This window comes from Triturus cristatus, chromosome 3_2 (genome assembly GCF_964204655.1).
Source record: "Triturus cristatus chromosome 3_2, aTriCri1.1, whole genome shotgun sequence".
Lineage (NCBI taxonomy): Eukaryota > Metazoa > Chordata > Amphibia > Caudata > Salamandridae > Triturus > Triturus cristatus.
In genome coordinates, this window is record NC_140584.1 from 448352573 (window position 1) to 448378903 (window position 26331).

The 26331-nt window shown below is 41.9% G+C and overlaps 1 protein-coding gene across 2 annotated transcripts in view; it reads right to left on the reverse strand.

Moving 5' to 3' along the window:
• Positions 1–1659: 1659 nt before the first annotated feature.
• The window catches only part of GTF2H1 (general transcription factor IIH subunit 1), a 412621-nt gene continuing 387949 nt past the window's right edge, over positions 1660–26331 (reverse strand). For both annotated transcript variants that reach the window (XM_085648057.1, XM_085648055.1), the window contains exon 15: positions 1660–5360. In XM_085648057.1, the coding sequence (XP_085504183.1) occupies positions 5274–5360 (87 nt within the window). In that variant the 3' untranslated portion in view covers positions 1660–5273. The remainder of the gene's footprint in view (positions 5361–26331) is intronic.

The following is a 26331-nucleotide window of genomic DNA, read 5'->3' on the forward strand; positions in this document are numbered from 1 at the left end:
CAGGGAATGATTTAAACGTGAATCTATGAAAGGTACGAACACTGGCCAGGTAACTAACGAATTTCTCTGTGGGCATTCAAACATTTCGAGGTTTACCATGCCTTGAAACACGCCGTCTAACACCCACTTCTCACCCCTTTGCAGGGTATTTTACTGCTGCAGATGAATAATTATAGCAGAGTAAAGCCAAAAGAAAATTAGAGGAAGTTCTGGTGAAACCGAATTGAGAAGATTTTAATCTATTCACCATATGTGCTGTTGAAAGTTGTAGCAGTTGAGCCTCTTTGAGGAAGTGCAACTCTGTGTCCCTATATTGCATTGGCTGGAGTTCGAGCTTTAAACAGAGGTGGAGAGACTGCGAAGTTTCAATGTTGCTTAAATGTATATGTACACTGTTGCACAAACAAAAAACGATTACTGTTGATTCCCAGCTTGCCGTCAAGCATTCTAATCTATGAACAATCAAATGCTGGAGAAACTCTGCTGGCAAATGTTCCTTAGATGTTGTATACTAGCATTTCATGATAGGTAATGCTGTATCTATTGGCAACCTTGTGCTCTGGAAGGCAGTTTCAAAGGATATTAAAATGATCTGCCTTTTTGACAATTTAAATGTTTTTTTTAAATGATGCAAAGTATTGACTATATTGAGAAATCGTCTTCTAAATTCAACTTAAATCTTCAAAATACATGTTGATTAACTATTGGGTAACAAGAAAACAGTAGCTTGGTAAAATGCATTTCAGTACCAAAGAAACTGGATTATTAAAGCATTTGAAGAAATGTAACTGCTTAATATTACTATTGATGAGAATCTGGGAGTCATATTAGACAAATCCCTTTCTATGCAGAACCAGGTAAACTTGGTGTGGGGAAGGAGCTTTGGTCTCTTACGCATGCCGAGGAAGCGGTTCAGATGGATCCTTCTAGCCTGGTGTAGGCGCGTATTCTGAGCAGGCTGGACTATGGTAACGCTTTATATCTAGCGATGGAAAATTACCTTTTTAGTCGCTTGAAGCTTTTACCAAATGAAGCGATTAGACTGATTTGCAATAGCCCTAGAAGGAGCTCAGCATCAGGCTGCCTCAATCAGTTACACTGGGTCCCAGTACAGTAGAGAGCCAGGTTTGAAATACTTTGCTGTGTGCATAAAGCACTCCACGAGTCAGGACCAACTGTTTCACGTGGAAAGGTGGCTTTCTATAAGCCTAGTAGAGTGTTGTGCTCTTCCCATCAAGCCCTGATTTGCGGCACCCAAATTAGGAAAGCCAGGAGGGGTGGTCGCTCTTTCAGCCCCTTAGTCACACTTCATTGGACTTCTCTTCCTCTAGCTATACATCTTATGAAGGATCTTTTTGTGTTTTGTAGATATTTGAAAACTTGGATGTAACCCCTTTAAGGGGCATTTATCTTCAGAGCTTCAGTGTTTGGTTCCGGTGCCGGGATGGCCCCTCGGGGATGATGCATGCGCTTTATAAAAAAAAAAATAACTAGATCATATTTAAAATCCCCAATCACAATCATGTTTTATGATCACCTGTGGAAATCCTGCATCTGGTTCCTACAAATAACAATACTAAACACTAATTATACACCAGCCTCCAAACACTATGCAGATTGTGACATGTTTATTCTACAAATATTGGATAACACTCTAGATAGGATTTAAGCATTTTATTTAAAAATACAAACATTTAAAAAGAAGATTTCCTCTTAGTAGAGAAGGTAAAGTAGGAAAGTAAGCCCCAACGTATCAAAATTCAAAGGAACTAATCAATAAAAAAAGGTTTCAAGACAGTATTAGTTTAGGGAAATACAAAAAAATGAATGTTTAAACAGCATTATCAGGATTTCTGACCATGTAAATAAAATGTGCAGTAGCAGCCAAACAAAACAAACCCTAAATGCAAAATACCTTTCTTGATAGCATGGCACTTTAAATCTTAGTTGCAAGTACATATTTAACAGATCACAAATACTTAGCAGCCCAGGTAATGTCAATGACTTCACTGTACACCACGCCAAAATCAGATGTGAGTTTCAAAAGACTAAAAGCATAGAAATCATCTTAATAATAAAATATGTATAGGGCAAACTCCTTAAAGTATTCTTTTACGCCATGAAGCACTGAACTGTTATCTGAAATTGAATTGTGGATGATAACGTAACACGCATACGACTTTTCTCAAATGAGTGGCCTTCATAGACTTTTAAAAATACATTTTAAAGCAACACAATTGTCTTTAGGTTAAACGTATCTCGTCATAAACTTAACATTTTGACAAATTCATCACTCACTGGGACTGTTATTTGCTTGATGCCAGGCACAGAAAAAGATTGTTCACATAATACATCTCTTAGGAGATTTTCAATTTCTGTAGCCCCCATGAGTCCCCCAGTGGACATGTTTTGTTGCGGTTGCTGTTCAAGAGAGACCATTGGATAGATTGGTCCTGAAATAACTTTATTTGCTTGGGCATGGGGAACTTAAAAAGAGAACAAAAACTGACTGAAGAACTTTCTAGCATAAGCAAGCTTTCATACATCATAAAATGATTTGAAGTAGGCATGGCTAGATGAAAAGGGTTATACTGATTTCTTTTTTATTAAAGCATACCATGAGTTTGGAGTATTTGAAACACTGTGTGACAAAGTCAGTTAAGGATGAATGTGCTGTCCAACCCAAAAAACTAAAATAATCGAGCAAACAGTTTTGGCGAGGTACAATTTTTGGGGACGGAAATAAGATTCTCAAAACCTATAAACAGCTACAAAGCAGGAATTTTTTTTATATATGACAGTGAACACACAATTTAAAATGATTGCAAACCAATTACGGGTCTCAGGCATTCAAAAGTACCTCACACCAATAACACGATTTCTTAACACATTTATTGCTATAAAGATTCAAATGCATCTGCTGTAAATGTCCACACTGGTTGATATCACTATTAATAAAGCAGAAATTAAAAGTATAACCTCAAACAAATCCAAGTTCACCTACTGGCAACAGACAGCTGCCACGGGCCAACCATTCTAAAGCTCAAGCATTTGCTATAATGCTTTTGCAGCTTAGATGATTTATACAAGACACTATAATGTGTCCGAAAGGAGTACAAGATCGGAAGTTCAAAATTCAAGTATTTAACGTGCATGATAATTTACTGGTACTGCTCAAATATATTTACATCAGTCTGAAAGGAAACCATGACACACTGAGACATAGCACCTAAATTTGATTTCTAACACATCAGAATGAATAAGGAAAGAACTGAATAATAGCAGCAGGGTAACCATGTAAGTGCTTAAATCGGCAAACGGATACATTTGCTAACAGTATCATAACGTACATTTTCGGGTTCGATGTATTACTTTTCAGTCGTTTGAACTAAGGTTATTACATTGGATTGTGTAGGATGCCCAATGCGATTTTTCGGAATAATAATAGCAGCAAAATAAACTATGAACTGGATATGTTCTTATGTTTTTAAGATGGAAAACTGCATTGCTGCTCACGCACCACTGCAGAAGGATGGCTCTTTAAAAAACAAGGCGCAAAGAATTTATGTTACTAAGTCAAAACATTCCTCAGAACAACTACACTCCTTCATATCGAGTAAAGGAAATGTAACTAGAATTGTAGTCCTGCACTTTTACTATACAAAAGAGTTATGGTTTGGAACTAGCTAGTTTATCATTTAGAAAATATATACCTGACCATTTTAAGGAGACGCCAATTATAGTGCATGCCCTGTAATTCACTGTTTACTCTCGTAAAAAGGATGGCCACTGTGCTAGCCACCAAGCTAATGTACAATATTGAGAACTGAAGAGAGAAATCTGGACTCCAAAGGCAAACTGCTTATCTTGGTTAATCGGAATGCAAGTGTAAGCACAGAAATGTGGCAAAGAGTACTGCCATAATGGGAAAGATGGTGGCTGTTTGAAGAGTAGAATGGGAAGTGGTTATCCTTTATATGAATTACAGGGCACTGTAGTAGTTAATTTCTGGGCAATGTGTGGATAATAAAGAACTGTTGAACTGTTGGCATTGAACACTGACTTCGAACCACAGACCAAGTTGTGTTAGTATGCATAGATTTTGCCAGTGGTTCAATGACTATGATCAGTATTACACCATACATACAAAATATAGAATAAAATAAACTGCCTACAAAAAGGTTTTACTTCTTTACAGCTTTTATATTTATTTATTTTTAAAAAGACTGTTAGGTTAGCTTAACAGAAAACAGAGCCTATAAAGATCAAAGTACGGCACAAACTCAACATTTCTGTTTGAATTCATATTCTTTCCCCTGTTTCCTACAATGATTATCGAGTCGCCAAGAATATAACAGTCATAAGGAGAAACAGGAAATACGCAATTGTTATAAGAGAACAGGTTTGTTTACGTAGGCGGGGTGCAGATGTGGGTTTATTTTTAATGTCCACTTGTAAGACAATACAAACATTTAATACACACCCACCGTTTGCAAGTGCTGTTGATGCCTTTACGAAAAAAAATCGACATCAAGCATACCGCAGCATTTTAATATCTCTTACATAACATGCTTTTGCCCAGGTCTCCCCAACTCCCCTAGAGAAATACTGAGGGGCAAAGCCTCCAGGATCAAGTGTTCACTCGATTGCTTGAGACCAAACAAAGAACCTTGATTGGACGCCTATTCCAGTGCAATGTGTTTTGTTTGTGCACATATTTGGGAAGCATCTAGCAGAAGTTTGCCATTCTCCAGATCAGTGAATCAGTAACATTTGTTAAAAATATTTTTAACCTCATAGATACAACTGGTAGAAACAGGATCCAATAAAACAGGAAGATCCGATGAAGGAAATGTTCCATTAATGTGTGCACGTATATATATGTGTAAATATCCACACACACACACACACACACACGTAAATACACACACCCTGTGTCTTATCTATAAAAATGAGACCAGAAACGAAAAATAACACCAAGATCTGAGAACTTTCAAGCTTCCAGTCTTTCCGTGAGCAGCTTTTATGCAAGTTAAAAGCAGTTCCTGAGTAACTGCAGTAAACAGTGTCCATTTTTTGCCTCTCGGCCTTTCCATTTTGGTTCTTAATATCTGCAGAGTTTTCAAGTTTAACCATCGCGCCTTTAAAAAATATTGTTCTCTCAAGATTCCACGCACGGTTCTTAAGTCCTCGATGCAGGTTTCGCGGCAGCGTCGGCACCGTCTGACATTTCTTCCCGCAGCTTAACACGTTTCTTTCTGCCTCACCAAGCTTCACGTTTTTTTCAGCATACGTTTAGACTGCCAAAACTGGAATTTGTTGTAGGCTGTCTGCAGCATTTCTTCTAAATGACTAGTCAGCTAAAAACACAAAACATTGAGCGGTCAATAGCGAAAAAGAAAACCCCAAATTGTCAATGCCAGCGTCTGACTGATTTGTGAGAACCTCTTCAATTATATAATTGTTTAGTCATCTAAAATAGAGTCTCACACAACCTTGTGCTCATACACCCATTCACCGACTCCTTGCATTCCTCATTTTACACAACCACTATACGGTACGCACAACAAACTCAACAACATAAACATGACACATTAAAAGAATAGAAATTTAAAAAGCATTAAAACATAGGATCACCTAAGCATGGCAGCTATGTTTGCATTAACAGATAAAATTAAACATAGCAGCACGTGGCCATCTTTCAATAGCATTGAACATATTGTATCCTGGTTTTAAAGTTCCAGGATGACATGGACAATAATGAACTTCTAGGATGGTCGCCTGAATATGAGGTGCACTGCCAATTAAATAAGTAGTGAGCAAATGACTCGTTAGAACCGTTTGGACAGCTGTAGTATACGGTAACATGAAAATAAAAAGAGGAGAAGCAAAGAAATGAAAGGGGACCTGTAAAAGAAGCGAATGGAAAACTAAAGTATTGGTGCAGCAGTACTAGCGCTGAAGCACACTACTTTTCAGGCAGAAGTGCACATGCAAACAGAAATTATGTCACTCGAAGGGCAAGAGACAACAGCTAAAGTGGGCTGACCCATTGTTTCATGCAGTCATAGATGAAAGGAGTAAATGATGTGCATACATACCAATGGCAAAAGAGGGCTGAACCAAACAATCTATGTATTTATATCTCTATATACATATTCATTTGTCATTCCCAGGTAGCCAGAAACAAGGTCGCAAATTCACAGGGGGTCAACTAAAGATAGTTTATTGCCACAAAAGCAATCGACAGACGCGTTTGGCCACTCTGCCTTTGTCTATGTCAGTGTTGCCAGCGCCATCATATTTAAATACTGTAGCATTTCATTGGACAGTACCACCATCTTGCAAAATCAAGGACGGACATTATTTCACATAATGCAAATGATGACAAAGCATGGCTGCCATGCTACATGCCTTGACAGTGAAAACATTCCACAGTGAATCGCAATCTGAAATATCAGTTAATGCATTGGCCCTAGGGCATCTCTATAGGAGTGCAATTATATTAAAAATATTGAAATCATGTTTCGAAGTTCTGTAGTAGACAAAATAAAGAGCGGACATTGCATGACATATTGTGCTATGCTGCAGTGACACAGAGAAAACTTAACACAGTAAATCGCAGTCTACAGTGCATCGGTTAATGTTAATGTTTAAGCCTGTACACAAAACAAAGAATATAAAAAATATTGCAATAATATTTTGATGTCCTACTAGAAAACAAATGTTTGGAATAGCTTTCAAATCTTTAAAATATGACCATAGCAAAAGTTTGGATCTATGAACTAACTCCCCGCTTCAACAAGCCTTTTTTTTTGTAAAGAAAAAAAAAATGGTCTGCAGGTTTGGCAATGCAATTGCTTTTATATTGCCCTGTTATGAGTGGATAGCGTGTAGTGGCCGTCCAGCATAAACCAATGTTCATATTGTGTGATATATATGTTGCTTCACCAAAGCTTGAACATGAGATGTTCTGCCAAATGGGGCGGGGCTCGTGAGCAGGTGTCACCTCTGTAAATTGCATCAACATAGTCGCCAATCTACTTGTGTAGGTAGCACGACGAGCAACTCCAGTCGGTAGGCTTCAAACAAAGTTTGTTTGGCAGAAAAAAAAAATCAACTAACGCGTTTTAACCACCAACAGGTCTTGCTCACAACCCGCAAGTGGCAGCCAATGCATTTATATCGGTTATCATGTAAATAAAAGAAAAAATAGACTTCATTCATTATTGAAAGGTACCTGAATTCAAATATAATGAGGTGGACATATCCCCGTTGTGGAATGTAGAGTCACATAATCCACATCAGAATATCATGCGGTCAACAATTATCATTGTTATTCTTATTGTAATTTTATTAACATTCTTGTTCAGGTTTCATAGGCTCATCGTAGCCTTGCAAATTGAGAAAACATTTTCTATCCCTATGAGTTTACGGACAACATTGTGTAATCATTTTCATTCATGCTTCATAGGGTACTGGTTTGCCAATCAATCAAATCAATATCAATGTGCTTATAAAGTGTCTCCTCACTTCTCGTAGGTATATCCATATGGTAAAGTGCATATTATAGTGAATGACATTGTATCAGCATTCTCGAACCGGTTATCTATAAAATTGCTTCACAGGCTAAAAGTAGCCAATTAGTCATTCGAAGTATCTCGAATACTGTTACACTCACAGCCACTGTTCATTTTCATAGAAAGACAATCTCTCATAGTGGTTGTTAGGAGAAACCACAAATCAATCCATTCTACATACTTGTGTTATAACTACAAAGAATCCTAGAGCTTTTCTGTTTGCTCCCATTTTCAATTTGATTCATTACAATCGGAGATCCACTTTTTGATTGCACCACAGTCGACCTATAGAATAATATACATAACTCATAAATGATTTGTAAAAGAGGTATCATACGCAAAAAATAATAAAAAATTTAAAGTAAACAATAAATGTACTACTTTGCAAATCATATTAGTGAACACTATGACAGGTATATGTGGGTTTCCCACCCACTGTTCCTTAAGTCGCAATTCAGGCCTACCGGTTTGGTCATAAATGTTCACAATAAGTAGATCAATTCTATAGAATGACATAACTTTTCACAATGAACCAATAAAGCCTCAGTATATATTGATTCCTCAGAACCTCCATACATTACTGCCAGATGTTCATCTTCCCCTTTGTAGAAGAAATCCTCTTGAGGCTCAGGTGTTAAGTGAGGCTCGATTGCCTCGACCTCTTTTTCACTCTGATGTCAAAGTTCTAGGCAGTATCCAAAACCTCTTTAGACATTCTAAGTCCTTCTTTTTCTGTAGCAGTGAGGCCATCTCGGCTTCAAGACGCCTCTTCTTGATTTGCGCCGCACTTACTTCGGCATCAAGACTCACTGTCAAAGAGTCTTTTGAAGACGTTTCGGTCGTTGAGCTTTGATGTTCTGCTCGGGACTGGTGATTTTGACATCAGTGAACCTTTAGGTGAACTTCCTATGACCTTCTTTTCTTTGGAGATAATTCAGCAAGCATCCAGACCCAACAGTAGAAAAAAAAGAATCTGAAGATCGCAACCAAAGGTAGGAGCTTCAAGTACAGAGTTCCCTTTCCTTGATCTGATGATATCCCTGTAGAATGGACACCTGCACACAAGGACATACAAGGACACCAACTGCAACAGCCTCTCTTTCGAGAGTCACCACCTGAAGGACCATATGGCCAGTTTTTGAGGATCCAACACAACTGCAGCTCCATCACGGAGTTTGGCTCACAAGCCACAACTCTTACTTCGAACCTGAAAGGAACTACCTGGTGGATGTCATACACAAAGCCCGAAAAAGAGCGAGAAACAGTAACCGCCAGGGCCAACTGGAGACTAAGAAGTGCCAGAGTGACGATGTCATGACCTGTGTTACCACCTTTACCCCACTAACTAACCAAGTCAAAAACATCATCCTGCGGAACTGGAGGATTCTAAATTCCGGCTCTCTCAACATAGCACAACCAAGATTTGCCTTCAAAAGGACCACAAACTTGAGGGTTCACCTGGTAAATACACAACCACGCAAAACACCAATGGAGACCACTCTGTGGAACTTACCTACTATCCCCGGGCACTACCCTTGTGGCAACTGTAACGCATGTGCCTCCACTAAACACACTAAGGAACTACAACTGGGGGACTTCACATGGGAGCAACGCCACCATAGGAATTGTAATACCAGGAATTGTGTGTATATTATCTCATGCCCCTGCGAACTCAATATAGGGATGACCACCAGACCTATCAGGATCAGTGAACATAAGAGTACAATCCACTGTGCACACACAGCAACAAGAATGTGTAACCACTTCACTGAAAACAAAACTCATGTGATGACATCAAGTGGACAATCCTCGAAGCCAACAGCGTTGGGTTCACCACCTTCGGACGAATACGAGGGGTTTAAATGATGAATTCCCATGGACAGAACTCTGACCTGCCATCACTGCATGCCCACATAATGCGTGGGTGCCCCCACTCGCCTACATGTGCCCGCATCAAAAATCGTTAATACTTCGGCAGCCCCGTCCCACATAAGCACTCTGGGTGCAACCTCAACATCCACCCACGCAGTGCTTTCTCTCTCATCTCTACTGATTACAATATACCGATTCTCGAAGAGATGTACTCGAAATATTGTCACATGGCACTCGTGAATTACCTTCTCCGAGTACTGTAGCCTGTTTCCCGGCCTTTACTAAGAGCGTGCATGGGGCATACTTCTATATGGCGCCCGTTACGTCTAACCACAATCACTAGACCACTTCTGAGTTCACCATACACTCCAAAATGGCGCCCGCGCATGGGCACCGCGGTCCACCACGCCCCTAGAAACCGGACACTCCCTCATTCATGACCCACCACTATTTCAGGCGGCCGCGATGAGCAGGCACCCAATATGCAGGCAGGCGTGTAAGGGGTAGGTGCTGACAGACAGTGCAACCGGCAGGACACCATAAGTAAAAACCAGGAGGGTCAACTCAGATCATGACCTGGTCAGTCACATCCCGCGATGCCACTCTGTATTGGCGATGACTGTTCTTCTTTTCTCCTAAATGCATTTTTTCCACTTCAGTCCATTACGGTGCGGGCATCCACACACGCTACCCTATCGAGCAACCAATTATCATAGACTAGATAAGCGCCAACACAGCTAGCAATGTTTCTTAATTGCATGAGATGTTGCGCTGCTAAATCACATTTTGGAAGCGCCTGCACGTACTACGGCAATCGCGCTAAAACCTTTATGCACTCGCAAAGCTACCACTATTATGAGTATCGTAATAGCTTTCTCCAAGCAGGAGTGGTATACTTATGTTGGGTGACCGCCAACGCCGCACATGTTCTTGCTACCCTTTTGGCATGACCTATAACCAGTTTACCGCACCCACTATAGGGTGCACTCATGCTGGAGAAGAACCATGATTTTATTCCAGAATGGAGTCGTTCTCTAATATGTGTTGTACGTCTTCTCTTAGAACCCTATTTTGTCACACCCACACTCATCATACAGCAGTGCAAACAAAAAATCTCCGCTAAAGCGGCCCTTCGGGGGACCCTTAGGGCATTGTAGCGCCAGCCTGACGAGGAGCAAACGCCCAATGATGAAGCATGACATCCTTTGGCATGTGTGAGGGCATAAAGAGACAAGACTTGCGCTTGCCTCTAGTATGTGAGATTTATAGCTAGGATCTTACTCTCTTCCTCCTTTCCCTTCCTTCTCTTGTTTGGAGGTGACTACTTGCGCCCATACCTGGAACAGTTACCCTTTGGTTTGCGATTAGCATAGGGAGCACAGGTACTGGTCCACAACAAGCTCCTAGTCTCTCCCCCCCCCCCCCCCTTCTTGTTTTTGGTACACGTTAATAAAGTACTGAACGAGTTGCACTGCTACAACACAGAGTGCTTGAAAAGCCATAAAACAAAAATTTAAAGCAGAAATCAAGACATGCTCGAGAAGGATAAGAAGGATCTTGAAAACAACTAATTGAGAGCCCTGATGACTTTCAAACTCAGTGTTGTGTTAATGAAGCACAAAATGGGGGGAGGTTTTGTCAGAGAAAACAGCTGGGCCCGACATGGCTGCCACCTAAGTGACCGTAGGCAAGAGAAAGAAAGGACTCAACGTGATCTATGTAATAGGAGCTACTGGGAGAAAGTGTTGAGCTGCTGAATTGAAGGTGAGAAAAACAATAGAAAAAGCTTTGTAAGCCATTACAATAACTATTACAACACAATTACTAACAGCAACATAGACTTTTGAAAAATAGTAATTTACGAGTTACCAGGCAGTGCATTTCCAACGCAGGCAGAAGGAACGAGGAGGATTCTGCACCACGGACACCGAGGAGAGAGTCTGCATCTTTGTCTCGAGGGCGAGGCTTCAAAGGTCCGACTCTGTGAAAACCAGACCATGCAAGACCCAGATGTGCAACACCGGAAGCTGATGCTGCAGCATGCCTTGGGCGTGGTGTAACTGAGCTAATGACGAGACAGCCATGTTGAATACAATGCATATGTAAATAAAGTGCGTTAGCTCATGAATTAAATATTTTTCTTACACTATGAAGTAAGTAGTTAGGCAAGATTAGGAAAGCTGTGTCTAAGGGGTAAAAAAAAGATAATAAACGTAAATAGAAGCCAGGAGGATCTACCAGGAGAGCTAGTGGGAGCACCACCTTTGCAGCAGCTCTGATCGGAGCACAACAGATGGTCTGTACGGCCAGAGGAAATTAAAGGAGCATGCCAAATGCTTGAGGATTGTTAAAGGGGCAGTCTTTCAATAAATAGCAACTGCAACAAGATAAGAAACAGAGTGACCAAAATAAACAGGCAACAGCAAACACTGGAAAGGAAGATAAATATAGTCCCACGATACACAGATATAGAACCAAGGCGTAAAGATACAGTAGTCAGGCCATGCTGGGTGGCAGGAAACAAAAGGCAAAAAGGAGGGAGAAAAGGAATGACTGACCAATAAGAGGATTTTTAAAGGATGCAGAACCAAACAAATCAAAAGCAGGGGGATGGCTATAAGCCAACACAAGAAATTCCAATAGGTCTCGAATGCTCAACCTAAAAATAGGACTAGAAAAGAGTGGAGGATTCCGGACCCAAACATCTAGATGGCAGAATAATGCACTGCATGTGAATCCAGGAAAGATTCACACTGCAAAAATATATTTTCTCAATTTGCCAGGCTACTTTGAGCCTATGAAACATGAACACAAATGTTTATAGTGGTTGATAAAATGTTCTTTTAATGTGAATTATGTAAATCTACATTCCACCTCGTTAAGTTTGAATTTGGGTACCTTACAATAATGAATGAAGTCTGTTTTTACTTTTGTTCACGTGATGTCTATAAATACATTGGATGCCATTTGCAGGTGATGTGACCAAGACCCGTTGGTGGTAGAAATGCTTTATTTTGTTTTAAGGCTGAATAAACTTTGTTTGAAGTATACCAGCTAGGGTGGCTGGTCTTTCCGCCTACACGGGTACATTGGCGGCAATGTCGATGTTATCAACATTGCTGCCAATATATTTTCACTGTCTCACTCCATCACAGAAGAGCCAGCACTCGAAGACAGGGGTGACTTAACCTGCTTTATTGGGCTGGGACACTCCAGACCAAGGGTTACAAAATACAGAGACGCGTTACGGCTGTATCACAGCCTTTATCAATCTACTTCATGTCGTTTTGGTAAATCATTATATATATTTTACAAACATTAACATAAAAGATATTCCTTCGGCAATCAGATATTTCAACACAAATACAAAAGTCATGACAACTCACACTATAATACCCATTAATCTTTTAATATTTGTACATATTATTCTGAACTGCTTTAGCATAATTAAAAAACAAAATAGCTTTTCTTGAAAACTTCCAAAAAAGGCTAATACATATATTCTTCACGGCCAATCATCACACAGCTATCTTTGTTACATTCAATTAATTAGGAAGCTGCTTAATGTTGAAGATATCACGCTCTTAAACATTCAGAACAATTTGTAAATTCAAGCACTGATCAGCATTCTAATAAACTTCAAAGTCTCTCAATGGAAACAAAAGACTACTGTTCCAACAATGCCTCATACTTCTATCAAGTGGGTAGTTCTAAATAGTAAGTGAGTCAATTGTCCCAGAGCCAAATATATTCCACATTGATTGATTTTGTGATGTGCCCAAATTTTGTCAAATGCAGTACTGAAAATTTCAGTAGTATAGAATAGTGATCAATAGCACAATACCCATGAAAGGAAACCATCAGTCTCACCTTAACATAATCCTAACTGGAGCAACAAATTATTTTCTTCCAATGACCCCGGAGAGGTCCAGTCTTCCTCAAACGTGCCCAGATGATATAATCTGCACTTCCATGAAAATATTAGACCGCCTGACAGGTATCAGGATACTGATACACGTTTGTCTCGTTCCTTTCAGGAATCATCCGATAAATGTTCAGAGAGATGGACAGTCAGAGTGCAGATTGGAAGAGCATGTGAAACTGAAGGACAACACATATCTGACTACATAATAAAACAGGAAGATAAATAGAAACCTTCCAAGACTCAATTTAAAAAGGAGAAGGTATCCAGACTGAAAGTCAGGCATGCCCCGGATATTGAGGACTGCTTCCGAGCGGGGAAAGGGTAGTGACAATGCTAGACAACGAGGCAGAAGTCACAATAGCTCGCCAGAACCGGATGGATTGTCTGGTGGGAGTAGCGCTGTGTGAGTATATTATGGTGAAAACACCTGATACTAGGGTAAGTGTTCCCCATAGTTTATATGAAATACAACTCCAATCGGAGGGGGACATACCCAAATACATCAGTGTTCTCTTTTGGGAGCACCTATCTTACGGTTACAATATTCCTTTGGCTGAAAAGGATTGGCCACCTGATGGAGTGCCCTAACAGGGAAAGGATAATGATACTTATCAAGTAAGCATCTGTTCTTGGCAGAGCTGTAGAGCCACATGCTGTGCATAGCTCGCCATCTAGTGTTGGGTCCGGATGTTTGCACTTGTTTTTCTTCAAAGTCTTTCCAGTCACAAGGTAGGTGACTCCTCCTTTCCATGATAGCGCCCATGGGCATCGACCCAATTGTTAGATTGTTTACTGCAGAGGGTGAAAAAGGAACAGTAGTAAAGAATAGAGATGTCCATGCGTATGTATGTAAATTAAATAGAGAGCTGCAGCAGCTACAGATATACGGGGAGGTGGGTGGGCGCATGTGGCTCTCCAGCTCTAAATGCCAAAAACAGATGCTTCCTGGGTAAGTAACATTATTCGTTTGAGGCATGTGATCTGTAGATCCCATGCTGTGCAGAGATTACATAGCAGTATCCTACCAAAGCAGTGGTTAACCTGTAGCTGTTGGAGCTGTCTGAAATAGTGTCTTAAGTACTGCTTGGCCCACATTGGCGTGTTGTCTTGCTGACACATCACCACAATAATGTTTAGTGTATGTGTGCAGTGTAGACCATGTTGCAGCTTTGCAAATGTCAACAATAGGAATGTTTCCTAAAAAAGTCATAGTGGCCCCTAGCTTACGAGTGGAATGTGCCTTAGGGGGTACAGTTAGAGTTCTCTTTGCTTTCGCATAGCAGGTTTGAATTCACTTAACAATCCACCTTGCAATACCTGATTTTGAGAAAGGATTGCCTTTGTGTGGTGGCGCAAATGCAACAAAGTTGTTTCGTTTTACAAAACGATTTGGTCATTTCAGTGTAGTACAAGAGTGCTCTTCTAACATCGAAGTTGTGTTGAGCTCTTTCTGCAACTTAATCAGGTTGAGGAAAGAATACGGGTAATTCTACCGACTGATTTAAGTGAAATGCAGATACAACTTTAGGTAAAAATTTAGGATTAGTACGAAGAACCACTTTGTCTGTGTAGTTGGAAAAATGGTTCTTGTATGGTTAATGCCTGTAATTCACTAACTCTCCTTAATGATGTGATTGCAATGAGGAAAGCGGTTTTCAAAGATAGAAACTGTAGTTCGCATTTGTGCATGGGTGGGCCCATTAACCTTGTATGCCCCCCCTGTTTTTGTATGTAATACATAGCTGTCATGTTGTCTGTACGAACCACGACAGCTTTGCCCTCTGGGTGAGTGTGAAACGCTTTGAGGGCTATAAAGATTGCAAGCAGCTCTAGATGACTGGAGTCAACAACAGAAGTTGCTCCACATCAAAGGCCTTGCACTGTGTGATGTTGTAGGAGAGCTCCCCAGCCAGTGAGGGACGCACCCGCTGTCAGTACTATCTGTGGAACCAGGTCTATGAACGTCGTCCTTTTGACAAATTGTGTGTGTTCAACCACTGCAGAGAGCGATGAGTACGGCCGCTTACCAACACTAGATTGGTCAATAGACCCTGTGACTGGTTCCACTGACTGGCTAAACATTCTTGAAGTGGACGCATGTGTAGCCTGGCATGGGGGACGATTATGATGCAAGATGCCATAATTCCAGCAGTTGCATATAAACCCGAGCTGGAATCCAATGATTGGGTTGAAACTGGAGATCTAAAATATGAATATTTCAAATTCTGGCTGCGCTGGGGAAGGCGAGAGCCTTTTGAGTATCTATCGTGGCTCCAAGGTTGTCCTGAGTATTGGCTGGTTGGAGATGTGATTTTGTCACATTGATTGTGAACCCTAGTTGATGTAAATGAATCGTTTTGAAAGTGTGCTGAATACATTGCTGGTACGTGCTGGCTTAGATGAGGCAGTCGTCCAAGTTTGGGAAGACATGGATGCTTTGTCTTCTTAGGTGAGCAGCTACTACCGCCAGACACTTTGTGAAAACTCTGGGGGCTGAGGTGACTCCGAATGGGAGTACCTTGAACTGGAAGTGTTGACCCGCTACCACAAACCTGAGAAATTTGCGATGAGCAGGGTGGATAGGAATATGAAAATTGGAGTCTTAACTCTAGACTAGACAGAAAGTAGCCTTTTTTCGGCAGAGGACGTACTTGTTGGAGTGTTACCATGTGAAAATGATCTGACAGAATGTAAAGATTGAGTTCTCTGGGATCTAATATTGGTTTGAGAGAACCATCTTTTTGGGGTATTAGGAAGTAAAAAGAGTATACACCAGACCGGTGATGTTGCGGTGGTACGGGTTCTATAGCTCCTATTAGAAGTAGAGACTGAACCTCTTGTTTGAGGAGGTGTAGGTGATCTGGTGAAAGTTTGTGTGACTTTGGTGGAATGTTTGGAAGAGCGTTGATGAACTCCAGGCAGTAACCAGAACGGATAATTTGTAGTACCCAATTGTCTGTTATTGACTGCCAGATTGGTAGGAAATCTGACAGTCTTCCCCGACAGGTGTTAGGTGGTCGGGGGGAGGTGGAGGCAAGTCACTGCTTTGTATTGGAATGGGAGGTGCATGTGTTTGAACCCCTGCCCCTGCTTTTGCCATTGTTACCTCTGTAACCCCCTCTGAAGTAACCCTTAAATGGTGAGGGTTGTGAGCCTCCTCGGTAAAAGGAGCGCCGCACGGAACCACAGCTTTGTGCTGACTGAAGGGCTCCCATGGATTTGGCCACTTCAGTGTCGTCATTCATTTTCTCAAGTGAAGAATCTACCATTGGGCCAAATAGATGCTCTTAATCAAAGGGAGTGTTTAAAATCGAGGTTTGCACCTCTGGTTTGAACCCTGATATGCGAAGCCAAGCATGCCTTCAAGAGGACACTGGTGTTTATCGCTCTAGCAGCAGTGTCTGCAGCATCTAGGGAACATCTTATAGCGTTAATGGAAATAAGTTGGTCTTCAAGCACCAGGTCTTGTGCCTTAGATCTATGTTCCTGAGGCAAATATTGTATTAATTGCTCCATCTTATCCAGGTGCGCACGGTCATATCGTGCTAGCAATGCCTGAGTTTAGGAGACACGACAGAAATTGGTCGTCTGAGAGGCTACCCCTTTCCTGGAAGCATCAATAAGTTTGGATTCGTGATCCGGGGGTGGAGCATCTCCTGTTGTCTGGGAGTTGGCACTTTTCCTTGCATTGGACACAACCAGGGAGTCTAGTGGCAACTGACCTTTAATATATACTGGGTCCGATGGTACTGGCTTGTATTTTTTGTCTACTCTAGGGGTAAGAATACGAGCTCTCACCGGTTCGTTAAAAATGTCATCTACATGCCTGATCATCCCTTTAAGCATAGGTACTGTATGTGATGACCTCTGCGTGGTACTGAGGGTTTCAAAGAGGAAATCCTCTTCTAAGGATTCCTTATGTAGCTGCAGACCATGGTAGTTGGCAGCTCTACCCAGTAACTCAATGTAGCCTACACTGTCATCTGGTGGAGAGTGCTTGTTAGGATATAAATCAGGATCATTGCCTGTGGGCGAATTGGTATTGTAATCATCCCATGGGTCTTGCATTGGTTGATTATCATCCCAACCCCAATGTCATCCCCATCGTCCTGGTTGTCAGGTGTATGAGGTGGTGAATGTTCAGGTGAAATAGGCTGAAACTGAGGTGAGGGAGTGGAAGGGTTATTTCCAACCGTTCTCTTCTTTAAAGTAATGCGGTATTCTTCCTCTGTATCAGTCCTCCTTTTTAAAGACACTTTAGTGGTGATATGTCCAGTTTAGGGATGAATAAACAGCACTTTTTGTTTCGCATCCTGTTTGTTGATCGAAGCGTCAAAACTGTCTTTTGGGTAATTTCGGCAGATCTGACTGTTTCAGCGTAAAAAGTTTCGGTGCCGATGCCTTGGATGTTGATGTTTTCGGGTCCAAAGTGTGTTTTGGTGCCGAATGAGTGGGGTCGGCGCCGGACTTGTGTTTCAAACCCGAGGTTCTCAGCTCCAAACTTGATTTGGAGGGAGTCTTTTCGGAGCAGGAAGGCTTTTTTGGTAGGCTTCAGTGCTGACCAGAGCCCGAGGGCGTTGGTTGACCAGAGCCTTCTATTTTTGTGGAGTTGGGTCTTTGGGCGCGGGGGAGCTATACTCAAGATACGTTCATGTGAAATGTCATCCTCTTGGTCGGAGTCGAGCTCTGGGATGGCGACCGGCTCCTCCTCGGTTCCCATGGCCTCGCCGGCCTCTTCGTCTGATTGTTGTCCGAAGATGTCCGGAATGGAGCTTGTGTACTGGCTCTGCATGTCGCCACGTCGAGCCCGGCGGTCGGAAAATGTCTTCTTGGAGCAGAAAGCCTGGCACGTGTCGCAATCATGTTCTGTGTTCAGAGGACAAACACAGGTTACACACTTCGTGTGAGTCTGTGCGCGGGTATTTCGTGTGACATCGAGGGCAGACTTTAAAGGGAATTCGTTCCATCGATTGCGGGTCGGCCAGACGCTGGTAGGACAGACGTCCTCCCACGAGCTTTCCGATCGAAAGTTTGGTTTTTGCAAGTAAATACGATAGCGATTGAAGGGAAAACACGATCAAAACAATACCGTTGAGGGTGAGTATCTAGTGCACCGAGGGAAACCGAAGAAACTGTGTAGAACCAGAGTGTAGCAATAGACGTCCGAACCCAATGGCAGAAAAAAAAACAATGGAGTCGATGCCCATGCGCACTATCATCGAAAGGAGGAGTCACCTACCTCATGACTGCAAAGACGTCTTCGATGAACAACAAGTGCGAACATCCAGACCTAAAACTAAATGGCGAGCTATGCACAGCATGTGATCTACAGCTCACATGCCTCGAACATTTAGTTTTACCTACTTTCTCCGACCTTGTTCCATAATCTCTCAAACATTCATATGCCAGGGAGTGGGCGCTAGTTTCTGCATTATACCGCAACCGTGTGGGGTGGGATAGTAGTTCCCCACATCATGATATCTTGTTGAGGACGACCCACAACTTTAACGACAATACCAAATTAAACATGAAGCTAAAAACACAAGTTGGGGAAATCCTAGACCAACTCGAAAACCAAGGTGTAATAAAAAGTTGCACCTCATCCATGAATAATTCTTTGTTTACAGTAATGAAATTGGAGCATTCATATCCTTTAGTATTAGACTAAATACAACTACTCGCACATTTGCAGTACAGAATGCACACGGCGACACACTAATGAACAACATTGTATTGAAGAAATACAAAACACTTGATATCTCAAATTGATTTTTCTGCCAGAATACAGTGCCTGGAAGCAGATATCAGACGACATTCAGTGAGCTAGGTTCACATAAACAGTTCTGTTGATTACCCCAGAGGTTTAAGAATAGCCCTAGGCAGTTTTCAGCCCGAGTAACACTCTACTACAACATTTTGACGAACAGGCACTGTCCTATGTCAATGACATTTACCTGACAGGTGATAACCTTATGGGACACTTTACGAGAGTGAATTGCATAATCTTGGGATTTGCTCAAATGGGTTACAAATTTAATAAAGAAAAGAAAAAACAATTGCCCACCTCACTGTCCTTTTTCTGGGATATGAACAATTAAGTGAAGGCAAAAGCTTTGCGACACTTCCTAGAGAAATGTGCGCTGCTTCAACCTCCAACAACATTGAAAAGACTACAATCCATATTGGGATTCCTAAATTTTGGCAGAAAATACATTCCAGAGTACGCTGCACGGGTTAAACCATTCTACGACTTGATACGTCCGAACTTTTCAAGCACACATTGGACATAGGAACACACAAATATTTTTACATTCCATACAAGCTGACATGATAGCTCCCAAACATTAACAAACATGTATGAACACAATGAACCTGGTGATCAGTTTCATTGCGGGGTACATCAGGGTACACTTATTTCACGTTCAAAGAAGGTGACACAGTATCAACTGCATGTAAATTGCACCAATACACCAATGCTGACACCTACGGAAAAAATCCTAACAGCAGTATAGACTGATGTAGTGAGAGAGCGAGCCCTGGCTGACGGTAAACACATTGTGACCCAAGTGCCAACCTTATAGGCCGTCACCAAAGCAAATGTTTTGAAGGCTTTACATCTACGAAGGATTCAATGAGCTAACTCACTCACTGCAATAGATGTAGACTATAAATTTGATTCTACACTTTAAACATAAGCTTTTCTGCAGTATGAACAAGAACATCCTCTGCCTAATGAAATAATGCCTCTAGATCGCTATGATTATATCATATATACTGCTGAGTCTGCCCAGCCTGCCATAGGGACTAAGCACCAATACAAAGCTGTGTGCGCAATTGCAAAAGGGTGCATGCACGATGGAGACTTCCATCCTGAGAAAACCTCCACACATTCACTTGGTGACCTCACAGTGCAGCAGACAGAAATAAAGTATCTTATTCTGGCACTAAAAACTACGGATCATGAATTACCCACATTTACAGTGTGCGATTTGTATTACTGTGTCCAGTCCTATAACGAATACCTACACTATTGGAGCCAGAATGGATTCAGAGATTCAAAGGGCTGCACAATAAAGCAGTTGCTTTGAGAAAAAGTGGGAAAGCTGATAGATTGCTTGCCACGATACACACATTGGGTCATCAATGTGTTGTCGTTCACGTTTTAGGGCATTCCATGGCAGATTAAGCCGCAACAGCAAGAGTTTGCACTGCTGCGGTTGCTGTAATCACTCGTTCAAGCACAAGGACAGACAGAGGCATCATGGTGGCTATCAGCACTGAACGTGACCGCACTCACCAGCCTAAAGTCTTACCACTCAAGTACTCCTACAAATAAGACGCACAAAACATACCATATGCTCATATTCCTGGAGCGGGGGATAGATTAAAACCAAACAGATCACAAACTGGGGTTGAGACAAGCTGTACACGAGGGTCAGGCTTCTGCACATGCGAGGGTGGCTACTACAATTTCATGATTGCAGCAGCACTATTGGTGGTGTGTTTTTTTACAAACAGACCAAGGACTTTGTCCTTTAATGCAATATCTGCCAGCAGATGAAAGGTTCACCATAGAACATCCACCACAGTTTGTTGTGCCTATTTGGATCACTGCAGCCCACTACAATAAGATGCGGCTTACAAGTGCTTCTTGGTAGCAGTGGATTCCTGCTCTCGGTTTCTGTGGGTACGGCCACAGCGGTCAGCTGACACCTGACCTGTTATAAAGGATCTGCTAGTCTTTATCGGGACATAAGCAATTGGCACATTACACTCTGAACAGAGTCCAGCCGTTAGCTCTCGTGCTTACAAAGAGGCCATGGGAAGTATGAAGTATGGGTGTGACCTTGCACTACCCCTCCCCCTATCATCCTGAGCAAAATTCGGTAGTGGAGAATAAAAACTGTGACTTAAAGCAGTTTTTAACAGCAAGAGAACTAGGCTCAGGTCGTAGTTGGGTCCATCACATATATGCCTCGAGAGGGCACTCTACTACCTGCAGAGAAAATCGCTGGGTGGTCAGATTCTCTATTAAATCCTGTTTGGGGTAAAGATGTGAGTCCAAGACCTCGACAATTCCAGCACAGTGGCAGCAGAAACACCATTTGACATCAATGAACGTTTTGCTTTTTTACAAGAACTTTACAAATTCTGTGACAAACAAAGCAATGTCCAAGTAAAATGCATCACCACTGAAGAAGTGAAGGTAGAGCCAGTGAGGCCTGGCTTGATCCCAAACGTTGGGAATCTGGTCAGGGAGAAAATAGTGAACAAAAAAGTGTTTCGGCCATTCTACAGAGTGCCTGCACGGGTCCTGGCTGTTGACGTTATGAGGTCTGTACTTCTTCCGCACCTTGCCGGTCGCAAAGGCAAAAGATTGGTCACCATCGATCTGATCAAACCACACTATGTGGCCGATTCTCAACAGTGAGCACGTGGGTTCCTGGGAAGCTATCTTCCTCCTCTTGCTAACGTACAGGAAGTTCAGATGGTAGCTTTAATATTTGAAGAAGCATCCTCTCTCCAACGAGAGAACAAACAAGAAAAATGAAGTAGCTCTTCTACCTGTTACAACAACAACTACTGTACAGTTAATTAGTGCAGAAACTCTAAAGACAAGATTAAAGTTTACATCAAAGTACCACAAATCGAGTTATCTCCCAGTTCTACAACACCTGCAGAGCTTCCAAAGATACATTGGACTGCCTCTGGCTACTTCACTGACTTTGAGGACTTCTCTTGCAGCGCTTTTGATCCACCACAATTGCGGCCTCTTCCTTTCAGGCTAAAAGTGCGTATTTTCTATCTTTGGCTGAAAAGGACATATTTCGTTTTTCCTTGGTTACATCTGTGTATTACAATTAAGTTACTTTTCCTGTCCTCTGGATTGGGGACACTTTTTCCTGCTTCCAATTGGACATTATCTTTCAGAACGCTCTGCAGTACAAATGGTGAACTTGGTACTCAAGCCACATGCATCATCACATCGTAAACGAAGAGACCTTACCCTGGTGAACATTTCAGCGGTTCCAGCTCATGAGGGCATTGTTTGGGATAGGGTATCGTATGATCTGTCTGGTCCAACTGAACTTTTACAAATTTCATATTCGTTTAAAATGTCTGCAAATGAGGTCATTACCCTTCGTACTCTTTCTGATATTTGAGACATTAATACACTGTATGAACTTTTAGAAGATCTTGAGCATTAAACTGGTTTTTCCTCTGATAAATTGTATGATGGCTTATCTAATTACGATGACATGTTCTGTTTTCAACATAATAGTCATCATTTCCTGCATAAAGCAAGTGTTAAATGTGCTATTTACAATTACACTCAATGGAAATATCACCCTACACCACCACAGGGTAGTTCCAAAACATTTGCACGGAAGTTTGCTTATTTTTCTGTTTACGATACAGCGGACCCGGCCTCATATTTTTAAAGGCTTACATCATCACCTGCAAAGAAATATATGCTGACACCAAGCTGATATATTCTGCCTCCTTTCTTTCCCAGCTGTCTGTACAGTTTCAACTTTTGGAGGGACACCATAAATGTAAAATCTATTTGGGGGACAAGAGACTGGCAGGTTCAAGAAACTGAGACTTTGTTTAGAGCATGCCGGATACCACAAAAAATGATGTTCCTGAACAAAACTGTGCAACAAACATGTCTTGGAATAGCCAAGCTGAAAGATTTGAACACACCACGTATTACCAATTGTGCACGTTTTGAAAATTGGTAAAAACTTACATACTACAGTGAAGATACTTGGATTCCATGCTGTGTAATGTAACATACAATTCTTCCGACTCCAACTGGAAGGGATGGTTACTTTGGCTACTGGACACTAACTGTTATAAGGCACACGATTCCTGGGAAACACCGAGGGCTTCAAGATTAATAGACCTGACATGCGTTATGTGTAGCCTTAACACTAGGGGGTGGGGACAACTTGGAGTGGGAAAGCTGTGTCTTGATTGGCTCAAAACCTCAACACTATCCCAGGTGAAACACTTGTCCCTTTTGTCCGCTGACCTGAAACTCAGGGACTTTCTATTGGGTCCCCAGAAACCACGTCAAAAGGGCTTCTTGTATGCCATATACAATGAACTATGGAAGGTTTCTCAGCAGGATGCTGCTGTAAGATAGTGCGAGATTTTCAGGGTTCACTTAGAAAAGGCTTTGGCAGTGGTTGACAAAGGTATGACAACCTTATCATCTAGGATATACTCTTTAGGCAATATGGTGTCATCTGCAATAGACATACAACTAGATATGTCAATAGTACAATATGTAAGTTTTCAAAAGGGGGATGAGGAGAAATATTTAATGAGGTCCTACACCCACACTCCTCTCAGAATAATATAACAAAGCATATCAATGGAGTAGTTCCTCTTCAGGGACAAACTAAACTCTAATAAGAATGCAATCAACAGCCCCACCATGAGGATAGCTGGGATCCGAATGGTCAGATCATAGTGCCCTCAAGGAGATCTTTTGATCCGTAGATGCCATTAGATGAGTGCATGTTAAGGGTCAAAAAATTGCAGGGGATCTGAAAAGTCAGACCATAGTGTCCTCACACACCTGGTACGGTTTCATGCTTCATCAAGGGACCATTGCCCTATAAATACTCACCTGGTCTCTTAGTCTCTTATTTCACTCCCTTCACCACCCTGTTTTTGACCTCTCACATGCACTCATCCAGCGGCGTCTAAGGACCAAAAGATCTCTGCTAAAGAGCCCCCAAGACATGCCAGCACCAGCTTGACAAGGAGTGTCCTATGATGAAACATGACACCCTACCTGGTGTGTGAGGGCACAATGATCTGACCATTCAGATCCCCCGCAATCCTAATGGTCGTTTTAGAACATGGACAGTCACAGCTCAGTTCTATTATGTTTTCGAACTGACACTTCAAACATGACGTTCTGGCTATGTGCCATGGGAGATATATCAGTGCCACTAGGCTGTTTTCTCAATATCACCTGACGTAACAGAAGATACTCAAAGCACGTAAAAATGCAAAATACACCATGTTACACATTGAAAAGCTAGAGAGGTTACCTTTCACCATTGTGGAAACACTGTCCGCGGATCGGAAAATCCATGGATATATTACTTTGCCAATTTTGACATTTAATTTCCAATATTGTCTGAAACACCACCAAGTAGGCAGATATGAGGCGTTAGGGGAAAAGTTTGTACACAAGTATTGGGAACTACCTTTTAGGTTTCGACGTAGAAATGGGGAAACTGAAGTGTCTCAGTGGTTCCGACTGCAAGAACACTAAGTGGGTCATTAGTCTGCAAGGAAATCTCGTTGCACGGGGCTTGTAATGTCTCTGTGGCAAACTTGTCCTGTTACCTGAAAAGTTCTCCGGCGGCCGTGATTCGTCCAGCTTTTAGATTGCTCTCAAATGGGAGCCATTTGATGCTTAACAATCAAGGCTGTTGGGGAATAAAACCCAAAAAGAACAATTGATGGACAGAATGCAGAACAATGTCATACATTCACCACAGTACAGAGATCTGGGCCTAAATCCATCTTTTTTTTGCCCACCATGCCATTCCAGTTTGGATTCAGCCATATGCAAATCAGTCTTGACCCTGCCACCAATGGGAAAAGTCCAGCCCGAACTGCCAGGCCAGGTCCTCCATGACTGGAAACAAGCATCCTGGGACCAGTTTCGGGCTATCAGCCCTCATCAGCCAGGATAGCTTGACTCCAGAGGCATGGAGAGTATGGGACCCACGTCTGGGCATACCTGTCCCACTCGGGGTGACAAATGTAAAAAGAACAATTGATGGACAAAATGCAGAACAATGTCATAAATTCAACCCCAGTACAGAGATCTGGGCCTAAATCCATTTTTTTTTCGCTCACCATGCCATTCCAGTTTGGACCCAGCCATATGCAAATCAGTCTTGACCCTGCGCCCAATGGGAACAGTCCAGCCCGAACTGCGAGGCCAGGTCCTCCCTGGACTGGAAACAAGTATCCTAGGACCGGTTTCGGGCTTTCAGCACTCATCATATGGCTGGGTTCAAACTGGGGTGGTGTGGTGAGCAAAAGAATGATGGATTTAACCCAGATCCTTGTGACTGGGGGTGAATGTTTGCACTGTCCAGCTTTCCGTACATTAATTGTTTCTTGTGCATATGTTGCCCTAAGTGGGAACGGTATGCCCAGACGTGGGTCCCATGCTCACTACACCATGGATTCAAGCTAGCCTGGCTGATGAAGGATGATGCCCTGAAACCGGTCCCAGGCGGCTTTATTTTGTCTCTACCTCGTTGATTATATCCTGAAAAAAATCTGGAGTCAAACAGACTAATCAGTAAATATATTCTCTAAATGGATTTGTGTCGGATTTCAGATAGATTTCATTGCTTTCTATTCTGAGAAAAAGCTCATTCTTTTGTGTACGTTTCCCTAGCTCCGTATCGGAAGCCTCTGAATTCTTTTGTGGGATCCCATGCATTTTATTTACCATTTTTAAACTGTAGCTTTAGGTGATTTAAGATTGGTACCCTTAGGAGCTTAAGGGTAGCGCTCCCTCAAAATGGAGTTCTAAAGACAGTGTGGTAGCTATTGTGTCAAGAAACTAAAAGAGGTAAAGACAGAATTTCAGTTTCTATCTGCCGGAGTTACACTTTATGGTACTCGCTTCCAACATTGCGACTGCAGGAACAGAATGAAAAGCAATCACCGAGGGCTGCCTGTGCTATGAGGCAGGATAAGGTGCAGAGCATGTTCTTTTTTCATTCGGAATCTTTGGAATTCTCCTCCCAATTAATCATTCTCTCACTGAAAAACTACCCCATCGAGTTGAAGTTTCCTAATGTGCACTGGAAACATCCAACGTAAACTATCAGGCTAATTTCTAGTAGCATAGAAAACATTTGCATCCTGCAAACTGTAAGCTTAAACTGTAAATTCTTGTAG